This window comes from Carex rostrata, chromosome 9 (assembly GCF_964058835.1).
Source record: "Carex rostrata chromosome 9, lpCarRost1.2, whole genome shotgun sequence".
NCBI lineage: Eukaryota > Viridiplantae > Streptophyta > Magnoliopsida > Poales > Cyperaceae > Carex > Carex rostrata.
Window position 1 is genome coordinate 5660851 of NC_135926.1, and position 19444 is coordinate 5680294.

The 19444-nt window shown below is 33.3% G+C and overlaps 2 protein-coding genes and 1 long non-coding RNA gene across 3 annotated transcripts; 1 reads left to right on the forward strand and 2 right to left on the reverse strand.

Annotated features, from left to right (window-relative positions):
- Positions 1–218: 218 nt before the first annotated feature.
- LOC144559766 (RING-H2 finger protein ATL32-like) lies at positions 219–1373 on the forward strand. The gene has a single exon (XM_078308883.1). The coding sequence runs from the start codon at positions 308–310 to the stop codon at positions 1340–1342; it is 1035 nt and encodes a 344-aa protein (XP_078165009.1). The 5' UTR covers positions 219–307; the 3' UTR covers positions 1343–1373.
- A 6882-nt stretch (positions 1374–8255) lies between these two features.
- Positions 8256–18392, reverse strand: LOC144559201 (protein DETOXIFICATION 27-like). The gene is made up of 9 exons (XM_078308195.1): positions 18010–18392; positions 11052–11593; positions 10848–10934; positions 10600–10656; positions 9153–9391; positions 8865–8983; positions 8687–8773; positions 8492–8591; positions 8256–8431 (listed from the first exon to the last, which is right to left on the reverse strand). The coding sequence occupies exons 1-8, from the start codon at positions 18271–18273 to the stop codon at positions 8505–8507; spliced, it is 1482 nt and encodes a 493-aa protein (XP_078164321.1). The 5' UTR covers positions 18274–18392; the 3' UTR covers positions 8256–8431; positions 8492–8504.
- LOC144559202 (uncharacterized) lies at positions 15095–17475 on the reverse strand. The gene is made up of 2 exons (XR_013513103.1): positions 17395–17475; positions 15095–15165 (listed from the first exon to the last, which is right to left on the reverse strand). It is a non-coding gene; the product is annotated as an uncharacterized LOC144559202 (long non-coding RNA).
- Positions 18393–19444: the final 1052 nt, after the last annotated feature.

Below are 19444 nucleotides of genomic sequence, written 5' to 3' on the forward strand. Positions count from 1 at the left end.
TGTTTGACTTTGACACCAATTTAATAGACATGTATCTGTTTACCACTTCTAAAATATTTTTTATTTTAAAAAAAATTTAGGTTTAGAAGGAATTTCCAAATATTAATTTTTCATTGACCATTTCAAAGAAGAAAAAGAAGACAAAAAAAAATATTGTGAGATAATGCACTAATGTAAAATATTAAAATAAAAAAATAGCATTTCATGGAGCTGCATAACCTAAAAGTCCTAAACCCTGCCCGATATTATATAATCTGAAAGCGGAAATAACAAGGCCTTTCAATTAATCAAATTCAAAGAAAAAAGAATGAGAATGCAGCAACATCTAGCATTCCCACATGGACCGCAACCATTGATCTGTCTCCTAATCCTTTCTTTCTCACAGTATGCACTTGCCCAAGGTCATCCCTATAAAACCTACGATGATTCATCATCACCAAGCAACATCGTCGGGCTCGTCTTGCTTGGTGTTGGGGCATTTTTACTGTTTGGTTGTGTCCTCCCATTATGTATAACACGTAAGTGTTTAGGAGGTCCCAATACAAATACAGCCACCACCGCACCTGAACTAGTAAATACCAACAATGAAGGTGTAGCCAGACGGAAAGGTCGTGGGGTCGATCAAAAGGTCATAGAGACATTCCCGCTCATTAACTATGCTGCTGTCAAACATATGAGAGCTTCAAACAGCCCACTTGAGTGTGCCATTTGCTTATCTGAGTTCTTGGATGATGATACCCTTCGACTTCTTCCGGGATGTCGACATGTGTTCCATGTGAACTGCATTGATACCTGGCTAGCTGATCACAAAACCTGTCCAGTCTGTAGATCCGACCTTTCAGACCCAAAAGTTATTGCAGGTAAGCGCCTTCTCTCTCTTAACATAGAATGTAAGGATGTTCCTTGCAGCTCCCACATGTCAGAACAGGTGGAAATGAAAAAGGATGTACCAAAATCAAAAGGACGGAGACATGTGCAATCGATGACCGGGGGATGGGAAAGGTTTACATTGGTACTGCCCGATGATGTGATGAAAGATATCAAAACAACTCACAAGTACCGAAAGGCGGCCAGTTTGCAAGATTACACTTACAAACGCAATGCCAGTAGCTCGGATTGGAGGATTCAATCGTTTATGAATTCTCTCTCTTGGAATCGACAACAAAAGGTGGAAAGCAAGGTCACAGTGGCAGTGGAGATGCCTGAGGCTTCAAATTCAGCAAATATGTCAAGTAGGCAATTACTAGCATACCCAAACAGAGGCGAAAATGAGATGCTTGAAATTGATTCCTCATGGACTCAGATAGAGCTTAACGATTTACCTGTTCATGATCGAGTTTGAAGTCTGATTATTTAATAACATTTTGGTCTAATTAATGTTGTGTGTCGCATTCATGAGCAAATCTTTGCAACTTAATTGTAATATTTTAGTTAGATATATGAAAAATGGATCTCTAGCAAAATACTTGAGCATTGACAAAAAGATGATATTATATTACTCTTGTTTCAATCTCGAACAGGGGCCTCTCAAGTATCAACTTGAGAGTTGCAGAACTGACATATTCAATGCCATTTTACTAAGATGTGGTTTTCTTTGTACAGTAAAAATTATTAATTGAGATATGGAGTGTTTAATTATATCTCTAACTTTTCTATGTATTAATTAACTATAAATTGTTTTTTAGAGAAAGAAACGAGGGTGAAGCCCTCATTTGATTAATGGTTATCTTGTTACAAGAGGTCTGTAATAGAGTGCGTGAAACAAAAAACAATTAGCTAAAAAACAGTTGAGCTGTGCCTAAGGGAAAAATAAAGAACTAAACTAAATTTAAAAAAAAATAATAAGAATGAAAATTAAAATTACAAAATAAACAGTTTATCCTAAACATTCTTTATTATTGCGAAGAAACCTTTCTGCACAAAATAATTCAGAAAAATCTTGCAATTGTAAACCAAAATCAATTAATGGTACCTTTCTGGGGCTTATATATTTTATTTGTTTAAATGACAGTTGGGTCATAAATTAACTCTTGATCACCAATCAGTCTGACCCGTTCCTTTAAACTTCCAATATACGTACTTGATGTTCTTTTTCTTATACATTATAAAAATAAGAAAGATTTTAGTGAATGTATTAAGAATCAAGTTGTCATTTTCAATCTTTTGTTCTGGTCAGTTTAATCGAACAATTGGACTTTCAGCGCATGTACATAAAGAAAGTGTCAATCATGTATATAAATTTGAGGGGTTCAGAGGAGAAACCATATTATTCATAATTCCTTGACTAAACCAACAGATTAAGAAAACTGATCGGCCCTTCTATTTCAGCCCAAGACCCATGGGCCTGGTGTTTCGTGGGTGTTTAGCTTGAATATATAATGTTAAAAACTTTTTGGTTTTCTGCAAATTAAGTATAATTATATTTTATATTACAGTTTCCTTACAATAGGCTAATGAATAAAATGTGTTTATCAACCATGAAGATTGTTTTGTGATGTCCTTAAATCCTTAATAGGATAAGCTTTCACTCAAAGGTCTGAGGTTTGCTTCATAGAATAAGCTCTCACACATAAAACAAGCGTTTGATCTGTTCTCCATGAACGGATCACTCAGCTTACCCCTGCAAAAAAAAATCAATTTTGCAGGGGGAGCCTATGCCAAAATAAAATCAGAGTGTAATATGCTAAAGCTCAATCTTAACGGAAAATTTATATTCACTGTTGAGGCCGTCTAATTCTTTATTTTACTTTTCTGTGAATGTTAATCTTTGATATGCTACAACAATTTTATTGTTATTGCATTTTCGGTTTAATTACAGTTTCCAAAAAAAAGTATAAACATATTCATAGGAGTTTTGATGTATTTTTGTGTTTTATTTGTCTCTTTTCTTCTTTTGTTGTCACATCCCGTTTTAATAACAGTTCATTGATGAACTGAGTGTGAATAGATGCTACTGAGCATAATTTAAACATGGGAAATTCATGAATGTTTTCCTTTTGCAATGCACAAGTTAGATTTGTTCATTTCTGTCTTTCTTTATGAAAATCGGGTTTATAAATAAAAACAGTAGTTTGTGGGCTTCTTTGCATATTCCTTTCTCAGATCCAAGAAATCAATCCATCAGATGAAGGTGCTGTTATTTGATTGATATGCAAAGATGAATATAAAGTCTTTGGTTCTAAAAGCATCTTATGATTTTCAGTTTTTCTTTAAGTTCATCCTTTCTGAAATGAGAATGCCTTGATTCATGAACATGGAAAGACTAATCTGAGTCTTAATATTCAAGCACTCTATGATTTTCGAGTGCTCGTTATTATCTACAGCAAGCTATTCTAAAAGAAAATTACAATAATGAAACGTGTAGGGAGTTAACGGCAGGTTTTTGTGCATTTTGTTCTGACAACCAAGGTTTAAGGTTTTGTGAATCAATCTTTAAATATCAGTCCATTCGAATATTCATGCCAATTAAGGAAAAAACATGTATAGAAGTCGCTGTCAAATCGTAATCTGAACTGATGCACCAGTCCACAGGTCCTTCATCAACATACCTGTATTGAACTGGTACTGTACCAGTAAATAGTAATGGAAAGAAGAGAAACCCACAATTTCTGATTTCTTTCAAATCATCAAAAAAAAAACTGATATGAGGTGTAAATCATGATTAAATGTTTGTATTTAAGGTAAAATCATAATTTTTAATTAACAAATTAATTAAAATAAATTACCCAAGTCCAGCTTTTGAAAATAATGAAAAAAGTCAACTCTGAGTTGACTGAAATTATGAATTCAGTATTTTTCACATAACCATCTAAAAAAACATGCATACATAATTGAGCAATAATGCAAGGATCTCGGTAAAGATGAAAATCATGAATAAAATTCAAGAAAAACAATGAGAAATCGAATCTTACTATTAATGAAATTGTTAGAAAAATCTTTGAACTAGAATCTTAATCAAGGATTGACAGAGGAAATATAATTTAAATGATGAAACGATATTGAACAATTAAAGTAATTAATTGAAATCATTCAATATTTGGATAAAATACAAAAAAAATCAATACCATGACTCCAAGCTCGGCCACAAGGTGGTGGCATTCTGACCAACCTAGTGACTAACAGTCACCGACAAAGCCACCAATTGACTCTATGAGTGAAGACATGCTAATGGTACAAGCCCTGGATTGTCGTGGCCGGAATCTCTCCTGACAATAGAGGATCCTGCTGGGCCCAGCTCCGATTGTTAAACAAACCCAATAGAATGATGCTTGATGAATCAAACGAAGATGGCGTAATCACAACAGAGCTGCACGAATCATGCTATTGTCTGAAAAATCAGACGATGGCGCTAAAATAAATCCGACGCTGACAGTGTGGTGACCCACCATGTCAGAATAATCCAATTGAAGATCGAACAGTCTAGCATTACACAATATGCATGGGTTTTTTTAAAATTTGTAATAATATGTAACAAACGGATCAAATCTAAACTCAGAAAGCGCATTAATGCTAAAGATAATTCGCCCAGCATGCCATAAACCCCACCTCCAAATTGGTTCTGAGCTAAACCAGGCAGAACATGGATGCTATGCTAATCAACAACCGAGTCCAGTATATTTCTAACAGGCTATTTTGTTTTAGAGGAGGGTTCAAATGCCTCTATTTTTTGTGTCTTCATCATGCCTCCATTTTTAAAAACTTTAATAACTCAAAATTTAAATCTTAAAATTCAAAATAAAACCGTTGGATATGAACTATATCATTTTATCTATGCACATGTAAAAAATTATGGCATTTCAACTTTGTTTTGATTGTCATCTTGAGCTTGTAAAAATGTATACAAATGTGGATAATTTCTAGACGTTGATTTTTCAACTTATTGATTCATATAAAAGCAAAATCAAAATGTGATAATTTTTTATGAGCACATAGAGAAAATAACATAGATTACATCTAACGGTTTTATTTTGACATTTAAGTTTTAAATTTTGAGTTATTTAAGTTTTTAAAAATGGAGGCATGATGGAGGCACAAAAAATGGTGGCATTTGAACCCTCCTCTTTGTTTTAATTTCCCGTAGAATTTGTTTTTCGTTTCCTAAATTGTCGACAAGAACTATATATTATTCAATGTAAAATAAGACATCAACTAATTAATTGTCATAACAAATCCAACGATATACAGTGATGACGCATGGAAATTTTAGAAGGGTATAGTTGCATATGGTCGGCTAGTACGGGAATCAATGACATTTCAACAAGGGAAAAAAAGATAATTAACTTTTTCATCTATTAAAATATGTGTCACTTTCAATATGATAAATTCAAACTTTGTTATTTAAAAAAAAAAAAAAAAAGGCTTTGCCAAAATTTTGAGTTTTGTCCAACACCGTATGCGCAACCAGCGTAGATAAATAAAACTAGTAAGATTCGACCATAGATCTAAGAGAAAAGGTAATGTTCTCCGGGCTACAGTCTCTCAAAAATCTCCATGTATAAAAGTTTTTTTCTTTTTAGCTTAGTTATGACGCGTTTTTAACTGTCACAACTGCCATAATTTCAACTTCTATAATTTTAAGTACACTATGTATGTTTACAGAATTATATGTGTATGTTTATAGGATAATATGTATATGTCTACAGGATAATATGTGTATGTTTACAGGATATTTCAACTGCTATAATTTTAAGTACACTATGTATGTTTACAGAATTATATGTGTATGTTTATAGGATAATATGTGTATGTTTACAGGATAATATGTGTATGTTTATAAGATATTATGTGTATGTTCACGGAAGGTGGTCCCCAAGAGCTGTCACGCATTTTCGATAGCTGCCACGCGTTTTCGACAGCTGCCACGCGTTTTCAACAGCTGTCACGCATTTTCAACAGCTGTCACGCGTTTTTAACAGTTTTCACGCGTTTTTATGTTTACAGGATTTGTTGAATTAGTTTACATAATTTAGTATTGATGTTTACAGGATTTAATATTGATGTTTACAGAATTAGTTGAAAATCTTCGGAGATTTTTGAGGACTAGAGTTGGGGGACTGTTATCTGCTTCCTAGATCTAATACCATCACACGTAATAAAGAGAGAAATGCAAACAACAAAAGAAATACACCAACCAATTTTTATTCCATCATTGTGTTTGTTGTTTGAAATATTACAGACCTTTATCCGTTGACCACTTCTATAAAAGTTCTTTAATTTATTATAATATTTTTTAGGTTTAGATGGAACTTTTTTTTTTTAAATATACAATTTCCCCCTACAGTATTATAAAATCTACTAATTGGCCACTTCAAAGAAGGAAAAGAAGACAAAAGAAGCATTGTTAGATACTGCACGTGACTACAAATGTGAAAATATTAAAATAAAAAAATTGTGGAGTTGCGTAACCTTAAGTCCTAAACCCTGTCCATAAAATGCATGTGGTTTTGGTGTTTCTTTTGTTTAGGAAGCATTAAGCCTGATATTATGTAATGCATTGATCTGTCTCCTAATCCTTTCTTTCTCACAATATGCACTTGCCCAAGGTTATCCCTATAAAACCTCTGATGATTCATCATCGTCAACAGACTCCATCGGGCTCATCCTGCTTGATGTTGGGGCAATATTAATTTTTGGTTGTTTCCTCCCATTATATATACTATGTAATTGTTTAGGAGATCCAAATATAACTACAGCCACCGATGCACCTGATCGCAGAAATACCAATCGTTGGGTTGATGAAAAGGTCATAGAAACATTCCCGCTCATTAATTATGCTACTGTCAAACATATGAGAGCTTCAAAGAGCCCACTTGAGTGTGCCATTTGCTTGTCTGAGTTCTTGGACAATGATACACTTCGACTTCTCCCGGAATGTCAACATGTGTTCCATGTGAATTGATACCTGGCTAGCAGAGCACAAAACCTGTCCAGTCTGTCGATCCAACCTTTCAGATCCGGATGTTATTGCAGGTAAACGCCTTCTCTCTCTAAACATAGAATGTAAGGATGTTCCTTGCAGTTCCCACATGTCAGAACAGGTGGCATCAATAATGGATGAACCAAAATCAAAAGAACCCAGACATGTGCAATCGATGCCCGGGGGATGGAAAACGTTTACATTTATACTGCCTGATGATGTGATGAAAGATATCAAAACAACTCACGATTACCGAAAGGCAGTCAGTTTGCAAGATTACACTAACAAAGGGAATGTTACGGATCAGGAGATTCAGTCGTTTATGAATTCTCTCTCTTGGAATCGACAACAAAAGGTGGAAAGCAAGGTTGCAGCGTCATCGGAGATGTCTGAGGCTTCAAATTCAATGAATATATCGAGTAGGCAATTACTTGCATTCCTAGACACAGGCAAAAATGAGATGCTTGAAATTGATTCCTCATGGACTCAGATAGAGCTTGAAAATTTACCTGTTTATGACCGAGTTTAATTGGAGCCTGATTAATTTAATAACACATTGGTCTAATATTGTGGCGCATTCAAGAGCAAATGTTTGCAGCTTAATTAAAATATTTTAGTTAGATATAATATGCAAAATGGATCTCTAGCAAAACTACTTGAATTGGAGGTATTCAGAGGAGAAAAAACACATTCATAATTGCTTGACTATACCAACAGATTTAGAAAACTGATCGGGCCTTCTATTTCAGCCCAAGGCCCATGGCATTATGCTTCGTGTCTGTATATCTTGGATTATGTTAAACTTTTCGTTTATACTGTTAAGAAATCAATTTAACTTTCATTGTAATGCTAACCTAGTTTAACAACAACAAAAAGCATTAGAGTTGAAAAAATTGTGATTACTCTAGTCTAGTTTTGAAATTCTGCAGATAATTAAGTATAATTATATTTTATATTACAGTTTCATTTCTATAGGCTGATTAAAAATGCGTTTATCAACAATTAAGGTCGTTTTAAATAATGTTTCTGATTAGTTTACCCCATGATATAATTTAATTAACAAAATTTCAAGTCAATTATATATTCCCGAGACTACTTGAACAAAATTGCATGCATAAAACTTCTGTCTATGAAAGCTCTAACTATCCTCCTTGTGTGGCCGCGCACTAGTTCCAGAAAGCTCCAACCATCTCTCCTCCAATGGCTTACCGATAAATGACGTACTTGACGCTTGACAGACATATCCAACGGCTTACACATGCAATTATTGATTTAGCATTTACAATGAAACTAAATCTTTACTGGAAAGACACCTACTGACAAAAAGAAAACCAAGAGGCAAAAAAAATTAATTAACACTGCCTGGGGTCTTATTTTTCTCACTTCGGCCCTGATCCTAACAAGCTATACCATTGGCATTCGAAAATTGTACAAGGATATACAAGACTACATGAAAATAATCATGAATTACAATTGATACTCCCATGAATACTCTTAAAAGTACTACTTAATTGAATCCCCCCCTCCCCCCTGTTTTTGATAATTAGTAGGTGAAAAGCCTGCATCATTACTTGCTTCATTAATCCTCTTAAGCCGCCTCATCTACATTACAAGCTCGAGCTTTTTCGTCCTTAGGACCAGCCCACTTGTTTACACGCGTACTTGCAATCATTGCCTACAACATATGCGATTTGTATTAGGAATGATATGCATGAGGGTTTGTATAAAAATTACAAGGAAATGAAGGGTGGTAAGTGAAAAAAAAAAAACCTCTTTCTCCCAATCACATCTTATGGTAAGAATAGCAAGTATTAGAGTCTGAATTGCAGTTCCTCCGATCATTCCAGCCCAGATCCCCTATTATTAATGAAAAGTTTGTCAATAATTACAATTAGGTTCTACTTATTTTTATTAGGTGAAAACAAAAGATACATCAAAAAGCAATTACCAAAACACCCAAATTGAAGAGCCAACCCATAACAACACCAACAGGTACCCCAATGAAGTAATATGAACCTATGTTAACATAGGCCACAGTTGATTGCCATCCAGAGCCAACAGCAACTCCTAATTATATTAAGAAATTGTTATAGAAAGAAATCTAGAACAAATGACAAAATTTGCTCGACCCTAAGAAATATATGCAGATATTGGTCAGAAGAAATATATTTTAAATCAGAAATAGGTCCTGTCATACTTGACTACACAGCACTAAATAAAAAGAAAAAAAACTAACCAGAGAGAATCGGCTGTATGCTGTTTAAAAGAATAGTGAAAGCCAACAGAATGGCTAGCCGATCAACAGCATCTAGTACAACTTGACTTGTGGTGAAGATAAGGGCAATCTTGTCATGAATGCCCATAATAAGAGCCCAAAAGAATAGACCAATAATAAAAGAGGTCACAACTGACACGTTTGTCGCAAATTTAGCCCCCTTACCATTTCCAGCTCCGAGCTCGTTTGCTACTCTCACTCTTTAAAATGCAAAGTAAATAATATGCTATTAGACAGTAAACTAGTTAATCTATCAGTGAAATGAAAAATGGAGCAGGGATGGCAATAAAGTAAAAGAGTGAGTCTATGGTACTATGCATATCACGGATTGTTACTGTGTTACGGCTCTATATTCGAGTTTTCAAATCCTAATGGTCGATCCGAACCGTTCATCTTGTTCTCCATATAAATATGTGTTTGGAGACCAAATTCTGGACCATCCAAAAACAGTGATTTTCAATAAATCTAAAATATAGTAAAAAAATTTCAAAAAATGTAAAATTTGGTCTCCAAACACATATTAATATGGAGAACAAGATAAACGGTTCGGATCGACCGTTAGGATTTGAAAACTCGAATACAGAGCCGTAGCACGGTGCCAAATCGTAATATGCATAGTACCATAGACTCACTCAAAGTAAAATATCAAATTTTGGATCTTTTCAACCATTTCTAGGATGTTAGTCTCCCTCTCTACCTTTTACTTTACCCCTCCTCCCGCCCCTTATATAACAACATATTAATACTATAATAGCTATGTACTGATTTTATTTTATTTTTGATACAGTATAGGTAGCCTACCATTTAAAAAAAAAAATAACACTTAGAAATTATTTCATTTTAGTTTGTCCTTTATAGTTCAAGCATATCACTATATCAGCATATGCATGGTGAAATTCAACTTCATGACACAAATATAAAATATAAAATAATTGGAATTTTATTTGTGGAAGCAATCATCCGGATTTGAACTGTTTTGTTTGTTTGTTTCCTCTTTAAAACTAGGTATGGCCTCTTCTCCAGCCCTTTTGGGATTATGTGCTGTAACAACTCTTAAAATTGATTGCGAATACTCAGGTGTTTGTAGCTTTTGAGCCGCTAATTCTGACCATACTAGACAACATACCTGCTCTTTGTATTTTTTCTGCTTCAAGTCTATGTTGTGAACATAATTGGACAAAATGCGGTCCTAGAAAATTTTTATTGACATCTCTTTCCATTTTGGTTAGATGTAGATAGAAAAATACACATGTTCGGGAGACCACCAAAAACAGAGTTCTTTATATTTATGTATTTACCATTAATTTTGTTGATTTCCCTATTTTTTTACTAGATGTTTCTACAATTAAAAGATATACAAGGGAGTTCTCAATCCAACTTTTGGGTCCAAAGGGATTTCTTGACTTACCCGGTGCCAGCAAAGAATGCCAATGGAATCATCATCTCCCATCCATTTATGTTCATGCTGCATGCCACCAATTAAAAAATAAAAATATTTCAAATATATAATAGAGAGAGGAAGCTTGTCAGAATATTTACAAACATTAAATTGCAAAAACATTATTCCTTAATTGTTTCGCGCAATATCGTAATTAACTAATTAACAAGTGACACGATAATATTTAAAGAATGGTTAAGAAACTGGGAGTTACATACCAGATCGAGAGGGCATCAACAGCTATTGTGGCATCCTTCAAATTGCCCGTCAATAGTATAAGTACTCGATAATACCAATTCTCCAAGCTGTTCCAACAAAAGTTTATAACAAAAGATACACAAAAAATTTGCATAAACTACCAAAATATAAATATATAAAATAGAAAGGGAATTGCATATGAATAACACATTCTAATTACTAACCATAACATAACACCTGAAGCCGCAGATAGTTTCAAAAATTCCCATAAACCTGCAAATGCCTCCATGGAAAATCCTTTCCATGTAAGTGGACATCCACCGCACACAACATACCCGAACAATAGTATTCCAGTAACCCACCAAGAGAAGTTGAGAGTTAGTGCAATTCCAATCAACCCAAACTGCAACTTGGACACAAAAAGCCAGGTGACAAATATGTGCACTATGAGTGCCACACCCGATATGGCAGCATTGACAAAGTTTTTCATTTGGCATTGCAAGAACCGTTGGAGCGGGAAGAGAAAGGCAAAGGAGAAATGGAGGGGAATGAACCAGACAGAGACTGTCCCTGCCATTTCTGCCAGGTCAGCTGGTTGACCCAGCCAAAGAAGAATTGGCGTCGCGAAAAAATACATTGGTAGGAGAAGAATTCCACATAAGAAAAGCACAATCCATGACCGTTGCATGTATACTCCTAGCATGTGGTACTTCTTTGCGCCAAATGCCTGGCCACACAGCGTCTCTAGTGCGCTCGCCATACCAAGCTGTACATAGTGATGGAACAGTTACATTGTTAAAATAATTTTTGATTAATAATATTAGAGATATATCAGGAAATTGTATCTAGCTTTATCCAAAATGGCAACCCTGTCATACAGATATTATTGCACGAGGAGAAAGAAAAGGAAATAATTTAAAAAAAAAAAAAAAAAAAACAGATATGTTTCTAGGTGTAGCTTCTTAAGGGCAAATCGTTATTTATATGTCAAAGCATATGAGTGATCTACTAGAAGTCTAGAAAGAACCTCGCATCCCTGAATAGCAAAGGCGCAATCCCAACAAAAAAATGGTCAATAGAATGTAAATGCCCATACATTCAATTTGTTTTCCTCTTTTGTTTGTATCTACAAATGAAGTTTCTAAAATTGAATTCTTAATCTTATTAGAGGAGGGATCGGATGACACCGTTTTTTGGTGACATTGGATGACACCGTGGATTTTCAAAGTCTAAATAGTCGATCCAAACCGTTCAACTTGATGGATATGTTAAAATGTGCTTGCAAATCAAATTTTACATTTTTCTGAATTTGTTTACTACTTATTAAGATGGATACAAAAATTCAACAGTCTGAATATAGCGATTTTGTTAAATACTTAATAAATAGTAAAAAAAATTCCAAAAAATGTAAAATTTGATCTACAAGCACATTTTAACATATCTATTATGTTGAACGGTTTGGATCGACTGTTTGGACTTTGAAAACTTTAAAAATGCATGATGTTATCCGATGTCACCAAAAAAGGGTGTCATCCGATCCCTCCTCATCTTATTAACCTAATATACTGTTGCCTAAGTATTATGCAATAATTAATGATGTTGGAGATATATAACCGCCCCTCTACATTGGAGATCTCTATGTTGGAGATACTTAGCATAACCATGTGAATATATGCAAAATCTACATCACTGTTTTTTTTTCTTTTCTGCTTCCACTATTTCCTTTTTGGTTTATTCCTAACGGCTCATTAATTAGCATTGTAATCTTATAAATACTCAAACTGTATGTACATTGCAAAGTTATGATTTCTATCAATATAGCAAATAAATAAATAATACAATCATTCAATCAACTCTCAAATTATTTTAAATGCCCTAAATCATTGTAAGAACTTTATGTTTGCATAAGCTTTTGGATAGAGATAAAAAAAAAACTGGCTGCACCCAATAAGTGTTCAGATTGAAATTTCCACAAAAATATATTTTTATTCTGTCCTAATGTACTGACAGCAAAAACAAATTATAATAGGCTGTATATACTCGATCTTCCATTGAATTTAATATGAGATGATTACTTTTGGTACATTTAATAATCATTCTCTGGTTTGATCGCTTCTTCCAAAGGTCCCATGAGTTATTGTAGAAACTATGAGGGACAGGAAGAAAAGTATCTGATGCTCAATGTCTTAAAATAACTTTAGAAGTGCAACAGTCGGTTTCATAAATCAAAATTCCGTGTAAAATGGGGTTCTACTTTATATGACAGTGAAATTTTTTGGTTGGTTTCCTCATTTGAAATGATCCTATATGTCTCAAGAAAAATAAAAGCTCATCAGAGCCACACATTAGAGAAAGAAACTGCAGCCAAATAATATAGGAAGTAACAAAAAAAAACATATATAAGCACACCAAAAAGAAAATTGGATATGACATGTTGATCAGAATATTTGTCGTGAAGTAGCAAGGGTGTATTAGAAGGAATTAATGGCCGAAGTTTTTATAAATACTCAAACAAAAATACCAAATTACGAAATCTATTTAGTTTCTAAATGAATTTCGAAAAATACCTCTTCCAGTTACTAAATAACCGAATATTGATCTTCTTTCTGGTTACCTAATTCCCGGATATGGAAAAAATGTCCGGTTACTTGATAACCGGAAAGTTGGTTCCGGATCCGGTTATTGATTCCCGGAAAGATATTTTTTTTTATAACACGGTTTAGGCAAAGGGAGAAAGAGAAAGCGTTTGTTTGGTTTTTTTTTATTTTTTTACAAAACAGAATTTTTTAAATTTTTTTATTTTTTGTATTGAAATATTAGAAATGTTTAATATATTTCTTTGAAATTAGATGGAATACAATATAATTTGATTTATTAGAAGGACTGCAACAAATAATTCGGATCAACATTTTTCAAGCCAGATTTTTCGCGGCTGTAAGAAAAATTAATATATTTTTTATGTGTTATTGGAAAAAAAAAATATATGTTTTGAATGTGAGTTATTGATCGCGTTTCAAAATTCACTTCTAGGTAATACAGAAAATATTGTGATCCTTTTGGTACATTTAATTTCTAAAAAGTTGTATCTATTTTGAGAATTCTTTTTTAATATCAATCATTAAATAACTTAAATTTTTTTTTCAAAAATAGATACAACTTTTTAGTAATTATATGTACTAGAAGGATAACAATATTTTATGTATTTATCTAGAAGTGACTTTTGAACCGAGATCAATAACTCATAATCTAAGCATTTTTTATTTTTTATCCAATAACAAATAAAGAAATATATTAATTTTTCTTACAGCCACGAAAAATCCGACCTGAAAAATGTTGATCCAGATTATTTGTTGCAGTCTTTCTAATAAATCAAATTATATTTATTATATCTATTTTCAAAGAAATATATTTAACATTTCTAATATTTCAATACAAAAAATAAAAAAATTTAAAAAATTTATGTTTTGTAAAAAAAACAAAAAAAAAAGCCAAACAAACATCGATTTCTCTCTCTCCCTCTACCTAAACCGTGTTATAAAAAAAATACCTTTTTCGGGAATTCAATAACCGGACATTTTTCCCATATCCAGGAATTAGATAACCGGAAAGAAGATCAATATCTGGTTATTTAGTAACCGGAAGGGGTATTTTTCAAAATCCATTCAAAAACTAGAAAGATTTCGTAATTTGGTATTTTTTTTGGGTATTTATAAAAAATTTGGGATCGGATTAGAAAATGACATAAATAAAAAGTGTAATTTGTTTTGACAATAATTCATTTTTTAGGATGAAAATATAGCTAATTTGTGTATCCTAACACTAACACCACAAGGAATAATACATCTATTTGAGAAGAGAACAGTGGAAAGGGTATGAGATATTGAGACCTACCAACTCAAGGTTAAGAAACAAAAACTAATATTTAATAGTTATAGCCAGTATAGGACCAGTACCAAAGAAAGTATTTTTATCTGAGATCTCTCAGGTCCCAGCACATGTCAGATAATAAAATAAATAGAAAAGGTCAATTCATAAATATCTCCAAAACACTTTGACCCAAATCATAATGTAAATTGTAAAAAGAAGTTCTAATCTTCATTTTTTTTTTTTAAATATACATTTTGATACTCCAAATTAAATAGTGGAAGGCTGGAAGAAAAGAATAATTTGTACTCTTAGATCAACAAGGGGTCAGTAACAAAAATTGTAAAAGATACTACTAACCAGACAGCCTATCCAATGTTCAGCAATTCCAACTTCTCTTCCTTTTCTTTTCTTCTTTTTTTTTTTTTTTGCTTGAACTTCTCTTCCTATTTGGATAAGTGGATTGGAGGAATTCTAATCCTATGAGATACCACACCGCGTAGAATGAGATCCTAACAGCCGAATTTTTTATAAATATTCAAAAAATAATAATTAAATTTCAAAAGCTAACCAAATTTACACGGGATTTTAAAATCTACCCAAATCGCAAAAAAAATTTGCGGTTTTGGATTTCCAAAACAGCGGTTAAAAAAAAACCGCAAAATTTTTTTATTTGTATGCCCATACATTCAATTTGTTTTCCTCTTTTGTTTGTATCTACAAATGAAGTTTCTAAAATTGAATTCTTAATCTTATTAACCTAATATAATGTTGCCTAGGTATTATGCAATAATTAATGATGTTGGAGATATATAACCGCCCCTCTACATTGGAGAGCTCTATGTTGGAGATACTTAGCTTAACCATGTGAATATATGCAAAATCTACATCACTGTTTTTTTTTTTTCCTTTCTGCTTCCACTATTTCCTTTTTGGTTTATTTCCAACGGCTCATAAGCCAATTAATTATATTATTATTCCTAAAGGCTCAATTAGCATTGTAATCTTATAAATACTCAAACTGTATGTACATTGTAAAGTTATGATTTCTATCAATATTACAATATAGCGAATAAATAAATAATACAATCATTCAATCAACTCTTAAATTATTTTAAATGCCCTAAATCATTGGAAGAACTTTATGTTTGCATAAGCTTTTTGATAGAGATAAAAAAAACTGGCTGGACCCAATAATTGTTCAGATTGAAATTTCCACAAAAATATATTTTTTATTCTGTCCTGATGTACTGAGTACTGACAGAAAAAACAAATTATAATAGGCTGTATGTCGTATGTACTCGATCCTCCATTGAATTTAATATGAGATGGTTAGACTTTTGGTACATTTAATCATTCTCTGGTTTGATCGCTTCTTCCTAAGGTCCCCCGAGTTATTGGAGTGCGTATCCTCTGAGATATCTCATATTTTGCGTGACCAACGTGACCGACGTGTCCGGTGCCTATTCAGGGGTGACGTAGGGGATCAGTTTTGAGCTTTGAAATTCAAGCAGAACGTATTGCAATGGTTGAGATTTTCCAAAAAGTCACGCAAAATATGAGATATCTCAGAGGATGCGAATTCGAGTTATTGTAGAAAGACAGCAAGAAAAGTATCCGATGCTCAATGTGTTAAAGTAACTTTACAAGTGAACAGTCGGTTTCGTAAATCAAAATTCCGTGTAAAATGGGGTCTGACAGTGAACTTTTTTTGTTGGTTTCCTCATTTGAAGTGATCCTATGTGTCTCAAGAAAAATAAAAGCTCCTCATAGCCACACATCAGAGAAAGAAACTGCTGCCAAATAATATAGGAAGTAACAAAAAAAAAACATATATAAGCACACCAAAAAGAAAATTGGATATGACATGTTGGTCAGAATATTTGTGGTGAAGTAGCAAGGGTGTATTAGAAGGAAAGGATTACAAAATGACATAAAAAAAAAGTGTAATTTGTTTTGATAATAATGCATTTTTTAGGATGAAAATATAGCTAATTTTTGTATCCTAACACTAACACCACCACAAGCAATAATACATCTATTTGAGAAGAGAACAGTGGAAAGGGTATGAGACCTACCAACTCAAGGTTAAGAAACAAAAACTAATATTTAATAGTTATAGGACGAGTACCCAAGAAAGTATTTTTATCTGAGATATCCCAGCACATGTCAGATAATAAAATAAATAGAAAAGGTCAATTCATAAATATCTCCCAAACACTTTGACCCAAATCATAATGTAAATTGTAAAAAGAAGTTGTAATCTTCAAATTTTTTTTTAAATATACATTTTGATACTCCAAATTAAATAGTGGAAGGCTGGAAGCAAAAGAATAATTTGTACTCTTAGATCAACAAGGGGTCAGTAACAGAAATTGTAAAAGATACTACTAATTAATTCACTACAACAATGTAGATACTTTTTGCGAGAGAAAAAGCAAATTTATGACGGTACTCCCTCGCGAAAAGTACCGTCGCAAAAAGAAAAAGCTGAAGAATAAGAGTAGTCCGTCGCAAAAAGTCACTTTTTTATCCTCGCGAAAGGTGTCTCATTCTTGTTGTATAACCAGACAAGCCTGTCCAATGTTCAGTTTGGCCAATTCCAACTTCTCTTCCTTTTTTTTTTTTTTTTTTTTTGCTTGAACTTATCTTCCTATTTGGATAAGTGGATTGAAGGAATTCTGATCCAATGAGATACCACACCGCGTAGAATGAGATCCTAACAGTCCGTTTTAATTTGACACGATTTTTTTCAAGGGTGGCCGTCAATCTAAGGCATGTCCGTTTTAATTTATTCGTCAACGAGCTAACCTCATCCCCTATAGTACCGCAGGGGATACGTACATATTGCTAAAATATGGTATTGTTTAATGTTAGCACAAATTGCACACTAAAAATTCCTCTAAAATAAGGATCAAAGAAACTAAATTCTAGGGGCCACAACTCATTTTCTTTAGAAGGAGAAGAAAAAAAAAATGGCTATGAAGAAGGTTCTAGCTGTAACTGATACCGCCTTGCACCTTCTTTCATGTGTTGCCTTCTACATCTCTACCTAACAGAATTGGATACACGAACAGAAACAAGCCATCTTTTACATTTACTGACAGCTGTATTCACGATTGAAATAACGACAACCACCGTCAGCCCGTGTATCTTCTAGATGAATCATAAATGCCAGAAAATATAACATATATACACATGAAGTAACGCCACCATGCTGGCACTCGAGAAAGGCTGAGAACCGATCATGAATCTAACTATTTTGATTAAAAATGCCAATAATAAAAAAATTACGTTAAACTAATTAAGTAAGCGTACCATTAGACCGAAATTGAATCCAACCACGACAGTATTCGCAATGGAAATCGCACCGAGCTCGAGATCTCCTAAATGCCCAGCGAAAGCTTGTGTAATGACGTTCATGCTGAAGGTCACTATGCGACTAAATATGGCGGGTCCTACGATGACCCAGAGCTTCTTCGATTCATCGCATACTCTGCTCCATAACCCCTTTTCTTCTTCTCCTCCTCCATTTGATATATGATGGTTCAATAGTGCAATTCTCTCTTCTCCCCCTTCCATCTAATTTTTGCCTGGTGATCTCTCGAGAAGAATCGTTAAAACAGAGACGACTGTATATCGAATTGGTATTAGCTAATATATCAATAGACGGAGTTTTTTTTTTTTTTTTTTGATAGAAATAGACGGGGTTACCACAATTCATGAATGGGTATTGGCGAATATTTTAATAGGCACTAAAGGTTGGTTTGGTACAGACGAACGTTTTAATAGGCGAGAGAAGCGGCGAAGTATGAAGGTGTCAGTAAGGAGACTACCTTATACGGCGTGAACCGGGTCTTTGGCGCTAGTGGAGACTGGAATCTCCGAGCAGAATTTTTTATTTATAGAAATGAATATAAAATAATGTAGGATATTATAATGATTGGTACTGAATTTTCTATACGAAATAAAACAAAAATGGGCTACAAATTAATTAATGGAGCCTAATTTTTTGTACCAATAAATTAAAGATTATAGAACATAAAGCACCACACTAAAATCTCTCTCCATCTATCTCTTTGCAATCTTTTTTTGTAAACCATAAGAAGAAAAACAATTTTTATGAAACCAACATGATTATTTTATTTTTTTTACAAAAATCATAAGAACCGAAATATCATTTTGGTATCGAAATTTTTTTTTTGGACTGAAATGGCAATTCGATTCCAGATATTTTATAATTTTTCAACGTATTTTTTCTCGAAATCTGTAAAAATGGCTAGGACTGAAATGTCATTTCGGTTTAAAAAAAAAGAGGAACCAAAATGACTTTTCGGTTCTTATAATTTTTGTAAAAATAAATAAATAAATAATCATGTTGCCTTCATAAAAATCTTTTTCCTATTTATGATTTATAAAAAAAAAATTCCTCTCTTTGCCCTTTTAGAAGAAACAAGCTGAAATAAAAATTCGGATTTAATTTTTTGAGACGAAGGGCTGAACCACCATAATAGGGCTGTGGACGAGGGGCTGGATTGAAGGGTTGGGTTGCAGTGATGGGGCGGAGGCATGGGCGAGGGCGTAAGTCCGAGAGTGAGAGCAAGGGCCGAGGTTTGAAGCCAAAATACCAGAACTTGACTTCATATTTAAATTGTTCAATATATATGTAACTAAAATAAGCACGTCAAATTTATAGTGTGTGAGGAACTTGATATATCCGAATAAAAAAATTCAACTCCAAAAAATAAAGCCC